The sequence below is a fragment of the Pseudochaenichthys georgianus genome, chromosome 7 (genome assembly GCF_902827115.2).
Source record: "Pseudochaenichthys georgianus chromosome 7, fPseGeo1.2, whole genome shotgun sequence".
Lineage (NCBI taxonomy): Eukaryota > Metazoa > Chordata > Actinopteri > Perciformes > Channichthyidae > Pseudochaenichthys > Pseudochaenichthys georgianus.
The window spans coordinates 21,280,294-21,297,525 of record NC_047509.1 but is presented as its reverse complement, the minus strand read 5'-3'; the positions used below and the strand labels follow the sequence as shown (position 1 = coordinate 21,297,525).

General features: G+C 41.9%; 1 protein-coding gene across 3 annotated transcripts; it reads left to right on the top strand.

The window, feature by feature from the left end:
* The first annotated feature begins 2,255 nt into the window (after nucleotides 1-2,255).
* On the top strand, nucleotides 2,256-17,036 carry larp4aa (La ribonucleoprotein 4Aa). 3 transcript variants are annotated; one of them, XM_034086608.2, is made up of 17 exons: nucleotides 2,256-2,811; nucleotides 5,150-5,267; nucleotides 5,575-5,733; nucleotides 8,295-8,379; nucleotides 8,479-8,615; nucleotides 8,712-8,815; nucleotides 8,923-9,033; nucleotides 9,118-9,171; nucleotides 9,276-9,485; nucleotides 9,976-10,079; nucleotides 10,701-10,742; nucleotides 12,313-12,537; nucleotides 13,330-13,384; nucleotides 13,486-13,644; nucleotides 13,742-13,881; nucleotides 13,961-14,219; nucleotides 14,538-17,036. In XM_034086608.2, exons 1-17 carry the CDS (start codon nucleotides 2,701-2,703, stop codon nucleotides 14,922-14,924), a joined length of 2,460 nt encoding a protein of 819 aa, XP_033942499.1. In that variant the 5' UTR covers nucleotides 2,256-2,700; the 3' UTR covers nucleotides 14,925-17,036. The 3 variants fall into 3 exon arrangements, with proteins under 3 accessions (XP_033942499.1, XP_033942498.1, XP_033942500.1); XM_034086607.2 differs by having other exon boundaries at nucleotides 8,292-8,379; XM_034086609.2 differs by lacking the exon at nucleotides 10,701-10,742 and having other exon boundaries at nucleotides 8,292-8,379.
* The last annotated feature ends 196 nt before the right edge of the window (nucleotides 17,037-17,232 follow it).

The following is a 17,232-nucleotide window of genomic DNA, read 5'->3' as shown; positions in this document are numbered from 1 at the left end:
CCCACATTTAATAATAATAATAATTCCTTACATTTATTATAGCGCTTTTTCAATGACCCAAAGCGCTTTACATATACACACATTACACATATATCATACATGCAATGGTCAGAAACTGTAATTTGAGAATTTGTAAGTGTTCCGGCCCAGCCCAGCCCACTGGGGTGTGGCCAGGGTTGGGTTGTAACGGAATACATGTAACGGTGTTATGTAATCAGAATACAAAAATCAAGCCCCACCTGCAGAGATTTCATGAAGTGAAGGAGGGTTTCCTTCTATAAAACAGCTGCGGGCAGCAGATACTGTGAGAGTCACAGACATGAATACATAGATCAAGGCAGACTGGTGCACACACTCTCATGTTTTGCCAATCCGGTGCTTAAACAAATATAGCTCTAAATCCCTGGCCGAAATGTCCTTAAAATGAAGTCCGAGTTCGACATTTTAATTAATGTCCTGCCAACACTGGCAGGACAGAAGGCGACACGCCCTTTCTAAGCCATGTCCTCACATCCCAAGCTGCATCCCCAAAAAGTTTATTATGTTGTTACAACAGGGTTCAGGGGGAGTGGCTGTACGGCTGTACCCGTAGGATAGAAAAGGGGGAAGTGATGTCTGACTCAGAGGTCGCGCGGCTGTGGAGAAGAACGTGTTGCCCACATTCTATTACTGAGTTTAGGCTAGTTAGCTAGCAGGTTTATTGTTTTGGGTGCAGTCACTTTTGCCTCCACTTGCTGTTCAAATAAATGTTGAAAGAAAAAGTTAATCTGTTTACAGTTCTGTTTTATATGGGTGTAGAAGAAGAAGAAGAAGAAGAAGAAGAAGAAGAAGAAGAAGAAGAAGAAGAAGAAGAAGAAGAAGAAGAAGAAGAAGAAGAAGAAGAAGAAGAAGAAGAAGAAGAAGAAGAATTGGGAGTGATGAAACCCTCTTTAATGGTCACACATGCAGAGCACACAGCACACACAGTGAAATGTGTTCGCTTTTAACCCATCCTAGTACCAGGAGTCTAGTAGGAGCAGTGGGCAGCTATTGTACAGCGCCCGTGGAGCAATGGGAGTGAGGGGGGAAGGGGGATGTCTGGTGCCTTGCTCAAGGGCACCACGGCAGGAGGTGAACTGGGACCTCTCCAAGTAGAAGTCCACACTCCAAATAGGTCTGGTCGGGGACTTGAACCGGCGACCCTACGGCTCACAGTCCAAGCCCCTACTGACTGTCATAGATTTAGTCCCTAATTTTGCTCTCAAAATGGACCAGATTGATGCATTTAACTTCAACATTTAAAAACAAATCTTCCCGGGGGAGCTTGCCCCCGGACTCCCCTAGAGGAGGTGAGGACCACCACCTGCCCACACCCCCTGTTAAATTGTCTTACCCACATTGAGGATGCTTCCTACGCCCATGTTTTATTCCATGTGTCAAGTCAGGCAAATTGGGTCAAAATGTTATTGCATCAATGATCTGTTAACATTAAAATCACTAAATATATGCCTTAACTATTTTGCTCTAGGCAACTCAAGGGCTCAGGTAATGTGATTACTATATGAATAATTGTCCAAAATAACATAAAATGCATAGGTTTTTTGTTAAGTAACATATTTCGTCGCCGGCCGGCCGATACATGCCGCGCATTAAGTGGGCCTGTCTGTCAATTAATCCCCGGGCCACTTTTTCCCCCCAGTCCGCCCCTGACTATGGGCCACACGTATGGTTTCTAGGGTTCATGGCAGACGGATGCAGTGGGAACACACATCAAGTGCCTGAAGTGTCAGATTTATCTCTGCATTTCAAAAAAGGATGGAGTACTACAAATGAGGGCTCAGTATTTGTTGCATTGAGTTGTTGTGCTCTAATGTTGTCTAAATGTACTTGTATGTTAATGTTGTTGTTTGTATGCATCGCATAACTAACACCCGATGTCCTCTACAAAGGACACACAATAAAATAAAACATTTAAATATTTTTTGTTTGTGTTAGTCATTATGTTAATACCACCCTAAAGACTTGTGTGATCTAAAAAAAAAAGGACATTTGAAACCTTTTTCTTTCTGGGTATCAGGAGGCTACCTGCTTTCTTTATTTAAATAATTGAACAGGTGTTTACTTTAGAAAACTCATATTTATGAATGTAAAACTATAAGATTGATAATACAAAACTCGAATAGTGTATTGTGTTGAATCTATGGCTGAGGCTTTGTTTAAACTGCAGAAAACTACAGTGTGGATCCGGAAGAGGAAATGTTTTTGCAGAGGTCAACGAGAACCCGCGGTGGCAGCCGGGACGTCGGCGGACTGTGTGTGCCTGCGCGAGGAAGGGTGCGTGTCCCCAGTGTCCGCTCCGGTCGCCCGGTTAGGAATGCGCCTCACGAATCCGCAGGGTGGTGTTATATTTGACGAAACGCTAGCGGGGATTGTGGTCTAAGAAGAGTCATGGTTTGACATCGTTTACACCATTAGTATCTGACTGTGTGAGTTTGATTCATTGAGCTAGCTGGCGTTAGCCCGCTTCGTTGATTCATAGCACGCTAGGTCTCTAGCTGTGTAGCATACCTGCTAGCCAGCTCGTGAGCTAGTTTCAGTGCTACTGCCAATCCAGTCGAACAGGAGAGAACCGGACTGACTGCTGAGCACCGTCGTTTCGGGAAGGAGAGGTGGTGGCAGGCGGGAGAACGCGACGGAGAGGAAGTGAGTCAGGAGCGGCTGATGAGTTCAGACCAGAGCGGAGAGCCGCCGCTGCTGCAGGAGGACCCCGGACCGGAGACCGGTGGGAAGGACGAGGCTCCGCTGGGGAGCGACGGAGGGTCAGGCGGCATGGTGAGGCCTACTTTAGCTAGCTAGCTAAGCTACCCTTTAGAGACCTGTTCGCACAGTACGCCCCCCTCTGCGCGACGAATGATATGCATTTAGCAAAAGCTAAATTTAATTAAAACATATTTAAAGATCCTATGTTTCAGACTTTGTGACTATTTGTGATATCAATATCTGATAGGGTTTTATCGAAAGCGTGATATTGATTACCAAGCAAAAACAGTCTCAGACGCCGCTCATACGGGAGCAGTTGCAGGACTAATGACTAACTTGCAGCCCTGTGTACAGCAGGTGATTTTACACACGTAGCCTGATCTGCTCTGCAGTCCATACAGGGAGCCAGCCGGTGCTAGCTTAGCTAGTAACAAGCAAGCTCGTTAAGTAGTTTGCTGAGTAATCGTTAGCCTGTAAATTAAGTTATGGCACAGCTGCAGACTGACGGTATTGGGAGCCGAGGAGTGCTGATTGACTTGTTTTCGATCGGTATGTGATCGATGTCTAGATTATTGACCAAATGGTAAATATTCATTCACTAACGGTATCTGTTGGCTAATCGTGCTGCTAGCTAACTGAGCTAGCGCAGTGACATGCGTTGCAAATACCTGGCCTGTGCGGCGCAGCGCAGTCAGCTGACATTACTTGGCTTTGCACGGCCTGCAACACAGAAGCATGCATTGTAACCATGTGTCAAGTTGCACATGCATGCTTGTGCTCTTCTGAATGACACCCAACCATGTGGCACATCCATTCTCGTATACTTTGTGGAGAGGAGTGTCCTGAGGTCAATCGTAAAGTGGCAGTTGTACTTGTCAGGCCCAATGCTTTTACTGGAAGCATCTATTGGCAGGTGGCAAATTACAATGTCAAAAGAAGAAGCTGGTACATTTAACGGTTTCAAAGTTGGTGAACAGCTGCCATCCACTACTCTTTGGACATCAGCACAATCCACCTTCGCTTAATATCAGTATCAGTATCAGTAGCATCTGTATGCCTCACAGTATGCGATCTATTCTTGGCCACAGGTCTTTGCTGGGTCAGGATTTCTACTGCCAGTCCACAGCCCTTTTGATTGGCAGAGTCTGATCTAATACTTAAATATTGTGCATCAAAACATAAATATGTGGGTGAAAAGCCAGCCAAAGTCCTCTTAAAATCGTTGTTGTTGTTTCTATCAACATGTATTACTACACAGACTGTGTGGTTGCTCAAAGCTTAGGGTAATATAGCCTATTTCGTCAACAGGGGATCATGGGGCCCTCTATGGAACATTTCATTGCACTCCTTGTTTCCAATTAGATGCCATTGAGGTCCAATAGTTTGCAAGTGTTACCAATATCCTAAGATTGCATCAGGTGATTTTAATTAACAAGGCTCACACAAGGCAAAAGTATTAAGTGATCTCAGCAGTTGTGGTGATGGTTGGTTCTTCGTACTTCCACTTTTTAATTCTGGTTAAACCTATACAGTTCTTCTGTTGTATTTGCCTGGTTTTCGTTTGTATGTTGATGCTTTGTGATGGATAATAGGCCTTTGCAGCAAACAGTATTGTTCTAATGTTTATCCAAACAACACAAGGTAAATATAATCTAAGACTGAAAACGGATTTGTTGATAATTGCTTTAACCACATGGATTAGTCTTGCATTATCTGGAGTGTTTTTTTTCTTTCAGTTTGCTTGTTCAAACAAAGGCAACTGTTTAATTGTTTTTCAGGTTACATTAGTATATAAGTCCATAGCCATAGTTACATCAAGTTATCATGTTCCCTTCAGATTTCCACCTAGATGCTCATAGATCTCCTCAGGCCATTGGATCCTACACTTTATGGTCATTAGGTTTTTATTTAATGCATTAAGAAGGCTGGTGCTTGCTGCTCAGTGCTTGATATTGAATATAAAAGGAACTCAATGTTTTTGTACTTATAAATAAACAAGTATTAATTGCTTGACATGAGAGTTGCAAACATACCTGGTGCGGTAGTGTGTTTAAAAACCTGTAACATTGTCAACACATTTGTTTTACCAGCTCAGTTTTGACAGTAGCCCTGAGACAAGTGTGATGCCAAGAAGAGATGAGATGGCAAGTCTGTGGTGAATCAGCAAGAATATTTAATCTGATCGTACTCTAGGTCTCAGTTGCAGATGAAAAACACCAGTTAGATGCAAATCACATAACAACAAAAAAAAGCAGTCTAAATGACATTAGTTCTCATTTTACATGAAAGCTGTGTGAATGGTGTGTTTGTGGCTAATCAATGTTAGATAAAGCTAACATTAGCATGTAAGTCTGCCTTTTATCTTTGATATTAATTTAACTTGCCTAATCATGCTGTTTCTGCTCTGAAGGTCACCTCTAAGGGCGCCGGTTTGAACCCAAATGCCAAAGTGTGGCAGGAGATGCCCGTGGCCCCCAGCGAGGCTGTTACCAACAGCCCTCATTGGCCCCCCGCAGACATCAGTGAGGGTGAGTTACACTTACATCATTGGAATTAAATGTGCTTAGAAAACTCTAAATGGCGTTTAATACAATTGACATAGCTTTAATGTGTAAAAGCACATTACATTTTTTTTTTTTTTTTACAAATGATGACCTTTTTGCACTTGTATACACGTTTGAATTACAATTTGGATTTTTTTTTTAATTTTAACCACTTTGTTGACATCACCTGTAAAATGATTTATTAAAGGACTCGTAAAGACAAAGAACAACAGCCCTGAATTTTAGACTGTATGTTGTTGGTTCTCAATATAACTCTTTACCTTTCTCACAGGTTATTCTGAGCCTTCGTCTGCGGGGTGTAAGCCATTCACCGTGGGATTCACGGCCCTGGATGACAGCAGCTCCTCTGCAACAGCTGAGATAGCAGTAAATGGAATGGACCCTCCAGAGTTGGGCTTTCCCCCCGCTGAGTCCACCACGGGGACCCCAGGTCAGTCACTTCACATCACATGCTGTCCTCTCCACACACCAACTGTGACTGCAACTAAGGCCTATTCATTTATTAATGTATTCATGTTAAGCTTGATATAATGATGGTGAAACATCATAAACAGCCCCGTACAGGGTGTCCACGGGGTCTTAAAAAGTATTAAAAGTTGATAAATCAATTGAGCGAAAATTAAGGCTATTAAAAAGTATTAAACGGCATTTTCCAAGGTATTAAATAGTGTAGCTTGTTTTCAATAAGTATATAAATTGTCCAAAGAGGTTGTATTCTACAGTCTGCCTGAATGTAATCATTGCGTAGGTGTGTAGTGTGATTCTGTGTAGTTTATTTATGGCATCCCGTTGGGTTTGACGTCATCTGAACAGGACATCTCACGCTCACTGCTTGATATCGCGCGAAGGTCCGTTTACGCCGGTTGTTAAACCAAGCCTGGTTTTCAGGTTTCAGGCTCGAAAATGACATTCCCAGAACAAATGACCATATCTTCCCTTCTAAAAGGGTTAAATTAATAATCTTTCTTCTCAAAGTAATGATAAACCTGTGAGTTGGATGTAGAAAAGTCAGAATCAATATAGATGTTTTTTATTTTAAAGAAAATTCAGATAGAACATGGTAAAAAAAACTGTAAATTATAGTGTCCGTCCAAAAAATATGTTGTACTTATAGTGAAAACTAACCTTGGATGATGGGTTAGTAGACTAAAAGCTTTAGGACTCCAAAGTACAACATATAATAATGCAAAACAAGTGATATTTGATATTTGAAATCTCTGTCCCCCCTTGCCTCTCTGCGCATGCTAGCTTGCAGCAGAGGGGAGAAATATCCTGCTCTGATATCAAGCAACGGAAAAGCTGTTTTATTGCTTATGGATTTTCGGAACATTTCAAAGGGGACGCAGTCACATTGGATATTAACCTATGGACTAACTACATTATCGTTTTTTATCGTTTTAATGCCATTGAAGACCAGTTTAGACCAGACAAAGACGAAGGTAAGCCATGTTAGCGTTGTGGGCTACCTAGCGAGTTTGTATCATTCAGTGTTGAGGTGGGCACCGTTAGGTTCTGTCGCCTTGCGATCATTAACGATGTGTTGGATGTGCACCTAGGATACGTAATAAGGGAGCTAGGAGTGATTATCGGTGCAGTAATATGTTAGCATTTTTCGCTCAGGGGTCATTTAGATGCTTCTTATGAGACTTGTGTTTTGTTTTGGTATAAATGGTTTGTATCGTCAGTTAGCTGAGATTATTCCCGTTAATCTGGTATAACACATTAATAGGTTCTTAAATATTAAGATCCCCTGAGACAGTGTCGTGAAAAGAAAAAAAGTACCCGCCGGCGGGGACCTTCGGGCTTAACAGGTTAAACAACCTCGTTATGGGGAAATGCTATTTTGCGTCCAAATGGTTGGAAGATAAGGAGGAAGGACAATCAATACTGAATATAGTACATGTGAGGTAAAGTGTGTCGCCAATGTAAGGGTTAGAACTCGAAGTGGCGATGAGGTCTTAAAATGTATGGGAAGGCTCTTAAAAAAGGTCTTAAAGGGTATTACATTTGACTTCAGGATTCCTGCATATACCCTGCCATCAGTTTAAACACAATCTGTTGCGTGAGTATCGTCTCACTAATGGGCCTTGCTTACATTTAATAACATGTCTAGCCTGGCTCTTCCAGAGCTTTCATTATATAACATTAGCTGTAATTTGTTTTACAATAAACATGGCACAGCGTTACTTTAAATGAAGAGCATACCATAAATGGAATTATATTCTGCTAATTTATTCTATTAATTCACCTTAAGCCCTTCAGGTTTAATGTTCTCAGTCCACTTGGTCCAAATCTAGAATCATGGTTTAAATAGTGTTCCCAAAGGGGTGTCTCGCAGCCAGCTGGAACTATCAACACATGGCACGTTTTGGCAACACTCGACTTACACAGCTACTAGTATTTCATTTATCACCCCACATGTAAATAAAGATGGAAACTTTCCATGGGAATAAACTGGGAATTTTCAAAATTGAAGGTTGGCTCTTCATAGGGAATTTAAATATAGTTGGGGGAAGTATATTTTAGCATAATCTTGACTAAAACAAACAGATGCCATTCAAGTACACTTGAATATCCATGCCATAGCACACTGCTTACTGCATGGCTATTGAGACCACACCCCCTACAGGCACTGTGCATTCCTCCATCACATGCACAGATGAGTAATATTTAACTCAACATTCCTGTTTTCGTTCTTCAATGAAACAAATAATTGTTCAATAAAATAATTAAAACTTGTTCTGTTCTACTTTTAAAAAAAAAGTATATATATATATATTAAAATAAATCTGTTGAAATATCATATTTTTTTGTTTAATTTTGCATCGAATATTTCCAAAATTCCCCAGCTTAACTTTCCGGAAACTTTCCGCCCCTTTGCAACCCTAGTTATGACATTGTCAACAAAAACTCAACATTAAATGCGTCATAGAGAACATTATTGACAGTTGTGTTGTATTACGACTGACATTTTGTTTTGGGTCTCAGCAGATTCTAAAACTGAAGAGCCGCCTCAGATCTCCTCTGAGAATCTACGAGAGTCTCTGAAGAAGGAGTTGGAGTTTTACTTCTCCAGGTAAGAGTCAAGCACTCGAACCACCTTTTTATAATGTAAAATATAAAACCTGTTTTTCAAGAGAAGGCTAATCTACATTGATTTATTTTTGTTATTCAGAGAGAACCTCTCAAAGGATTTGTACCTGATGTCCCAGATGGACAGTGACCAGTTTGTCCCCATTTGGACTATTGCCAGCATGGAGGGCATCAAGGTCCTCACCACTGACATGGACCTCATCCTGGACGTGTTGAGATGTGAGTGGAGAGTTTAAGACGATGTCAATTCAAAAGATATTCATATATCTGTGATGTGTCTATATTTAAATACATTTCCCCGTCTTTCCCCCTCAGCCTCTCCTATGGTACAAGTGGATGAGAAAGGGGAGAAAGTGCGTCCTAATCACAAGCGGTGCATTATCATTCTGAGGGAGGTACCTGAAACCACTCCTGTTGAGGTAAGGCTGACCTGTGCATACACAGCCACACTGCCTTTGGATGCATCAAATTGCAATAAGGATGGAGATTTTTACATGTTTAAAACCCTTGCTTATGTTATTCACAGGAAGTGGAGGCACTGTTCAAAAATGACAACTGTCCAAAAGTGATCAGTGTTGAGTTTGCGCACAACAACAACTGGTACATCACATTCCAATCAGACACCGACGCTCAGCAGGTAATGCAAAGTGAAATGTCTCTACACGGTCTTTTCTCAGTAAACCATGTATTTCACTCATGATTCTCCCTTGTACTCCCCTAGGCATACAAGTATTTGAGAGAGGAAGTAAAAACATTTCAGGGAAAACCCATTATGGTGAGTTAAATTAAAACTTCTTTGTCATTTTGGAAAGGCCTGTCTGCAAAGTTGTTTTCAGTTATTTCAGTCTTTGCTCTTTCCCTGGTTTTCCATGCTGATAGGCCAGGATAAAGGCCATCAACACATTCTTTGCAAAGAATGGCTACCGTAGCGTGGACAGCAGCCTGTACGCACAGCAGTCCCAGAGCCAGTCCCAGTACAGCTCTCCACTCTACATGCAGCACGTCTACCCCCAGCAGCAGTACCCGGTCTACGGCATCGTACCTCCCACCTGGACGCCTTCGCCCACACCATACTTTGAAACTCCTCTGGTGAGACATACTGCGCTCACAACGAGACGATCACACACACCTACCCTGTAATATTCACCCTTCATGCACCACTCCTATGTTCATATTGTTTCAGTGCATCATCAGTAAATGTGATGCACGAAACGATCCAGAAACCTGAAGGCCACAAGTAGTGTGGGGCCAAACCTGTTTGATGCAACGTCTGAAAAGCAATACATCAAGTACATTCAAATGAGTCTTTCCATCTCTGCAAATTGTCAGTAGGCCTAAACACACAGTAGTTTGCATAGCAAGTAAGTCAAAACATTGTGTATTTTATAAAGTTATACACCTTGGGGAATGTTTTTTCCAGGTCCCTGTGGCAGCAACTAGGAAAAAAATAACTTCACAATTGTATTTGCATAATGAAATACATGAAACACATGAAACACAATTGTATTTGCATACTGAAATACATGAAACCACTGACTCAAATAGGATTGGTAAATGTTTACTCTTTTCCGATTTATAGGCCCCGTTTCCCAACAGCAGCTTTGTGAATGGATTTGGCTCAGCCGGACACTACAAAACTGGCTCCAATTCTCTTAATATCACTCGCCCATTCAACAGAAACCGGTAAGGACATGTCTTCCTGTTGTTTGTTCTATTTTTTCTTTTCTTTTTTACTTAAAGGCAACATTTGTAGGATTTTGTGAAGAAAATCCCTTTCAATAATGATTTATGACTCACTAAAAGTGTATGGTGTTGTCTGCATCGGCAGGGACCCTGTCCTCTTCCTGTATATCTTGTCCTTATTTATTTGGCTGTGTTCGGGACATTAATTGGCTTCAAGCTCTATAAAAACAACAAGGTGCCAGGTGGTAAACAAGCATCCGAGAAAACTATAAAAATGTCTCACAACACTGGAAAACTGCAAATAACACGAGAGCAAAGCTGGGGTTAGTTTTCAGCCCCGGGCCAGATCCCTTTCCCTCGTTGAGCCGGGGAGTAGGGGCCACATCTTGTGTTAAGAAACAAAAACAGACAAATCCTACTCATTGTGCCCTTAGATCTAAGTCTGATTTTTGCACTAAACATTTTATTTAAATATGTTACCACTTGTGTCATTGTTTGAATGATAAGTTGTGAACATCAGATCATCTGACAGTGAAGTGTTGTCCAAGTGTGCGACATACTGATAATGTGACCTCACCGGGGAACTGTGCTTCACTCCCTGTCTTCTTACTGTCCCCACAGTGTCCCCCTCTATTCAAGAAAGAATGTAATAAATGCCTTCAGGTACCACTGTTATACAATAAGCTTCATTTGCTACCTTCATTTCTTGCCATACTGCCAAAGATCCATAACAGGGCTTTTGCCGGTCAGACTTTATGGCCATTACCCTTTGTATATGTTAATGTTTGTTGCCAGGTAATGAACAACCTAGATTTGCCACTTCATCTGATAAATGTAGGTTTGTCTACTGACTGGCAGAAGCATCCATCTGATTCTGAGCAACGTGCTTTTTCAGTTATGGCCGCCTTGGCTCCAAAACTTCGTTTTTTTTTGTATCAACACGGTTGATATCCATCACAACTAATACCCATTATTATTTGTTCATTGTTTTTGTTTTGTTTGTTTTTACTGCTGCTTTCTTCATCAGTGATTGTATTACTTTGTTATATGCTTTAGCAAAGAGATGCCCACGGGTTGGGTCACGGTCAGGCAGCCGTCAAGCTTTAATCAGTACGCTTTGTCTTTAACAAAGAGATGGCAACTTTGCCAGTTTGTTATTGTGATTTAAAAAAAAAAGCAGCTTCACAAAGAAATATCTTATTGGACTCTTCTCAAGTCAGACCCGATGATGAGATCAATATGCGCATAGAGGGAAACCCGGGAGTGGAGTAACTGGCTTTGGTTCTCTCTTTCTCCTCTCCATGTTTCTCTCTCTCTCTCTCCCTCTCTCTCTCTCTCTCCTTATCTTCCAAAGCCAGGAGCTTCCCTCAGGTCCCGATGAGCGTTCAGATTATGAGATCTGAGGGCCAAAGACTCACGAGAAGATGAGCCCATGTGAATCACGCTGCTTACCTTTTGACAAGTGTTATTAGTGGTACGTTAAAACATGAGTGGCCTGTCTGCTAAACATGGGCGTCGTCAGCTCTTCCTTATGAATTTATGGTTGGTTGTAGATTTCCAAACATTTAATATGTTGCCGTCAAAGTCTCCACAGCTTCAACCAATCATTAACACAAATGTAGTCCAAATCTCCGTCCATGCATGTCTTCACATTTTCCCTGAGGACAGAGCATGCTGTCTCTTATTCCTGCCGCAAACTGAGAACACCAGTGTTTCCATCAACTAATTCAGATGCTTCAGCCTTCATTATATACAAAAGTAATATAGGCTTATTGCTGTCTGTTCCAATTCTCATCTCATAACCGTGATTACACTGCGGTTTACTCTGTGATGGCATTAAGTCCAATCACAAGTGCCACTTGAAAGACCAAACTGGTTTACCATGGCAAAACCATTTACACAATATCTGCTCAACTGTATTTGCCGCTTTTTAAAGCATCAAGATATTATTATAATAATAATACATTTGATTTATATAGCACACTTTAAAAACAACGTCATCTCAAGGTGCTTCACAAAGCTATAAGGAGAAAATAATAAAAATTAGGCCCCACATATTGATGAATTGTTGAACTACATTGGTAGAGTAACTTTAAGGACAGTCATGCTGCCCTTTTTAGTTTTTAACACTGGTTACAAACTGGAAAGGAAACACTGGTCAACAGTATGCCTTACAAACAATTTCCTCTTAAGGTTGACCATGCTCACCTTCTCCTTCTCCCCTCTGCTACAGGAACCATGTGAAGCCCCAGGTGAGGACAGGTGAGGTGACCTCAGCGTCTGTAACCCCTGTCCCCCTGGAGAGTCTGACTGGACTGCGCAGCCCCCAGCCACCTGCTCCCCTCGCCACCCTGCCGGTCCAGGCCGCCTCTGACCTGAGCTCCGCGTTCTCACATCTTTCCTCCTCTTCCTCGTCTTTGGATCCCAGTGATGACAGCGGCATGGCTGGACGTGGAAGGTAAGCATACTTCACTGTAATGGCTGCTGTTCATTGGTTGTGACAAATGTTTGGTTAGACTGATCGATTAATCGACTTTAAATTGTCCTTTTTGTTTTCACAAAGAGAGGACAAGTTTGATAATGCCATTTTAATAAAAGCAGCTTCACAAAGAATGATCGTACTGAACTCTTCTCAAGTGAGACCCGATGATGAAATCAAAATGCGCATAGAGGGAAACTGGGGAGTGGAGTAACTGGCTTTGGTTCTCTCTTTCTCCTCTTCATGTTTCTCTTCTCTTTGTCTGTCTCTCTCTTTCCTTCTCTTCCAAAGTCAGGAGCTTCACTCACATCCCGATGAGCGTTCAGATTATGAGATCTGAGGGTCAAAGACTCACGAGGAGATCACCCTGCTTACCTTTGACAAAGAATATCTCAGTGTTATTAGTGGTGTGTCAAGATATTAGTGGCTCGTTTAGATTTAACATTGGCGTTCTCAGCGCTTCCTAATGAGTTTATGATGTGCTGCACATCTTCTCACGTTCAGTACGTCTCTAAGGTTTCCACAACTTAAACCAATCATGTTTACACACAAATAGTGAAAAACATCCATCCCAGTTCCAAGGAGATTTTTTAATGTTTTTTTTTTCTTTTCGTGGAGATCTATAATATTATATAAAATGGGAAAACGGATCTACTTTTACCGATTTTCTCAGCTAAATGATCATTCCACTATGCATTGTATCTCGAGTCTTGTTCAGTGTCCCTTTTTTAAGGGTGAGTTCACTTAACTGATAATTTATTTCCATTTCAGACGGAGCACAACCTACCGAGGAACACGGAGGAGGCGAGAAGATGACCGGATTGCGGTAAATGGCCATTTTTATTGTCGCTGTAAACTCGAATGTATTTAAAACATATGAACCATTTTGTGATATTTTCGGTTTGTTTGCTGAATTTCCCTTCCCAGAAGCCTGTACCGCTAACGGAGATCAAGGTTTCTCAACCGAAGTTTGACTTGGCCGCTACCAATTTCCCACCACTTCCTGGCTGCGTGGTCAGCACACAGGGAGAGCCAGTGCTGGAGAACCGAATGTCGGATGTTGTACGCGGGTTGTACAGGGACAAGGTAAGAAGAAATAAACACTAACTAGTTGTAAATCTCTTGTCTGCATAGAGCATTGTTGAGGTTAATCAAAGGTTTAATGTCTCCTGTGTTTTTATAGACAGAACAAGCCAATAAAGAAGCCACTGTGAGTCCAGCTTCGGGCCCACCACCAGTCACAGAGGAGGCTGTGGCGGTCTCCAGTCCTGCCCTGCCAGCAGCCAAACCTGCTGCACTCCCACTCGGACCCCCCGTCCCTGGGTAAGACAATTTAGCTCAGAATAATCTAACACCTTCGTTAAAGTCAATTTGAATGTCTGAAAGTCTTGTTTTTCTTCAGTATCCCTCGTCAGGAGAAGAGGGTTGAACGGGCGGAGCCTCCAGCTCCAAAAGTGGCTCTGCGCACGCCAGTTCAAACTGCCGTAATCCCACCCCCCACCACACAACCCGTGCCTAACCCCAGGCCTCAGCCCCCTGCTGCTTCAGTTGCGGCTGCTCCTGTTGCTGCTGCCCCCGTCACCTCCACACCAGCGGCTCTTCCTGCTGCGGCTCCTGCTGTGGCTCCTGCTGCGGCCCCCCCTCCTCTCAGCGCCACTAAGGTGAGGATGTGGTTCTGTTTGTCAGCCTGCTCTAGAGCTTAGCTGTCTTCCTGATGATGAAAACATGTTCGCATAGAGGGAAGTCAGGTAGTGGACGGACTGGCTTTGGTTCTCTCCATTCTCTCTACTGTCACTTTCCTTCAGTTTCTCTCTTTATCTCTCTCTGGCCTTTCCAACCAAACGTCCAGGATGTTCACTCCTACCCCGATGAGCGTTAAGATTATGAGATCTGAGGGTTTGACGAAGGAAATCAATGAAGTTGATCAGTCACCTTTGCACGTTTTCTAAAATTGTGTTTTTTTCCATGCCTTGTTCAAGGAGCCACGCAAGCTCAGCTATGCCGAGGTGTGCCAACGGCCACCCAAGGACCCTCCACCCCCTGCCCCAGTTGCCACAGGCACAGCGTCTGGCCAGCCGCTACGCGAGTTACGCGTGAACAAAGCTGAGGATCAGGGCTCCGGCAGCGTTGCTGGAGACAAGCAGGAGAAGGTCCATGACAGGGAGGGGGGGTGGGAATGCAAGGAGAGCCGACCTCCACGTGATCGTGACTCTCAAGGCTACTACCGCAGCAACGGCCCCAGAGGCAACGGGGGCCTCAAGTTTCGGGAACAGAGGCGCCCGCCTCCAGCCCGGCGCAGCTCTCCGCAGGGAGGCTACAGGCACACTGGCAAAGAGCAGAATATCCCTCCAGTATCGCCAAAGTAAAAACTCGACATGAATAGAAAAAAGATGTTTGAATATATATACATGGATATATATAATTATATATAACAATGAATAACATAAAAGCAACAACATAATGGTAGCCACCTTCCCCCTGGAACTTGTCCACAGAAAAGCTTTTTAAAAGACATTAAGACCAGGACATCCAGGACCAATGGGCAAAATGACACCTGAAGAACTTTGATGAATTATTTGAAAAGGAAACAAAAATCTTGGTTTGACCTCCAGCATTATGCTTAAAATAATTGTAAGTGTCTGGAGGAAGTCTCATTTACGCCCTGCTAGGGACAGGTGGGATGCTGAGCCTCGTAAATGGCTCGCTACCTTTTTCTTTGATTTTAAAGAATAGATGTCTGCAAGAACAATATGCACTAAGAAGAAAAGAACATGCATATATGTCATGTACATATACAAAGATATCACTAACACGCAATGAGACATCAGTTTGTTTTTCCCTGTGTGCTTAGGTTTGCAAGTATGACTGAAAGGTTGACTGATGTCTGTGTATGCATTGATTGTTAAGCAATTTGATTGAAGTGCTACAGTGTGCTGCTGCACTGATGTAAAGAAATTGATGTTTAATTTTTACATCAGACTCACAATCATTGTCCTGAAACTGGACAGTGTGGCTTCTAATGTATATTAATGAAATGTGTTCTATGGTGGTATTTTGATCCTGGTTCATAATTGGCTAAAATTGTATCAGTCGGATATCAGAAAGTGTCGCTGTAAGCCACAGTCAAATGTGTGGTTTTGTTTGAAGCCGAAATCCACTTTGGGGTTCTCACTGGCCCGTTTTCCACCGTTAACCCGCTAGCCTGGTCCAAAGTTTTTCATGTTTTATCTTTATTAATCTGAAACTGTTTTGGTTATGGATTCAGAACATTGTCATGTTGATAATCAGTCAGGTTCTGTGTTTACATGTTTGTTTTGGTAGTAGGGTGACGTTTTCAAGGAGGAAAAAAAAAAGAATAGGTTAATAACATTTGACTGTTCAGTTCGCCTGGTTAAGGTGAGGTTTGGCTTTTCTACATCATCAATGGATATCCAGGTTAAGCTTATATCTGTGAATTGTTCTTAACAATGGCATAGTGTCAAAAATAGTCTGAGGAGTGCTGTTAGCTGAGGATGATAGCTACATGATATCTGGCAGCCATGTCGTGGTTATAAAGAAAATTGGAACATTTTCACGTGCTATGTGCCAGCTGCCTACGATCATAGTGTGCTAGGATAACGTTTTGATTTGTATTGACAGGTCTGCTAAATAATGTAGTCTTGGGCAAACCTTTGGCCCAGTGAAACTGGATTTTGAAGAAGCTGTAGAGGTGTAGTTGCCTATGCTATATTTCGATTACCCTTCACTAGAAAATGTGTGTGGGAGAATGTAATTGTTCTAGTACTGAATTAACAGAGAGAGGCTTTTGACAGCACCTATCCACCATATTGTTTGTGCTTTTAGGGTGACTTTGCTGGTTTCTTTTCTTTTATTTCCTGTTTTTTATTTTCTCCCTTTTTTATTTTTGAAAAACAAAAGGATTGACTTAGAATTTGAAGTTTGACTCACTGTATGTATTGCTTTTTAAATGTATTTATTTTAATTCTGATGCACAACGCTTTTCTCCCAATCTTGGTAGGCTGGTTTCCCCAAAGTTGTGTGAAATCGCATTGGCAAAAAATAAAATCACGCATATGACATTTATATACTGTTGGAGATGTCAGCTGAGCAAACATACTTGATGCATTGACTTTTGGGTTAGTAATGCAGTAAAATGAGTAACCAATCACTGGGGCTGTTATTTTTGAGTATGAGCAGCTAGTGATTTAGTATAATTAAATACATGCACTAACTTGTTTTTAAAAAGAATCTTACTCATAAGTAATGTGAAATCATTTTAGAAGCATATGGTTGATGTTAACATGCTTGCAAATTCCAGGATTACAGGAATTCCCCCCCCCCCCCAAATGTTTGGATTCTTTTCTGTTAATTTGGGTTGGGGTGGCAAAAAGAAATATAGTAATGGATCAACCAAGTGTTTGAGACACAATCCTAGAACTGTATGAAATGTCACCAAAAAATAAATTATTTTGATTTGGCTTTCCAGTGTCACATTTCTTTTGTGTTTTGCTCATTTATTAATATAAATGCACATTAACGTAGGTTGCTGTTTTTTTAATAGAAAATAAATCCGCATGGAAGTTTAAAGTATTTTAGGATGTTAGACCCAGGCCCTCTGAATTTAAAGTATCTTTAGTTTGCTTCTAAACCCTTTTTATATAGTTGTGTTGGATA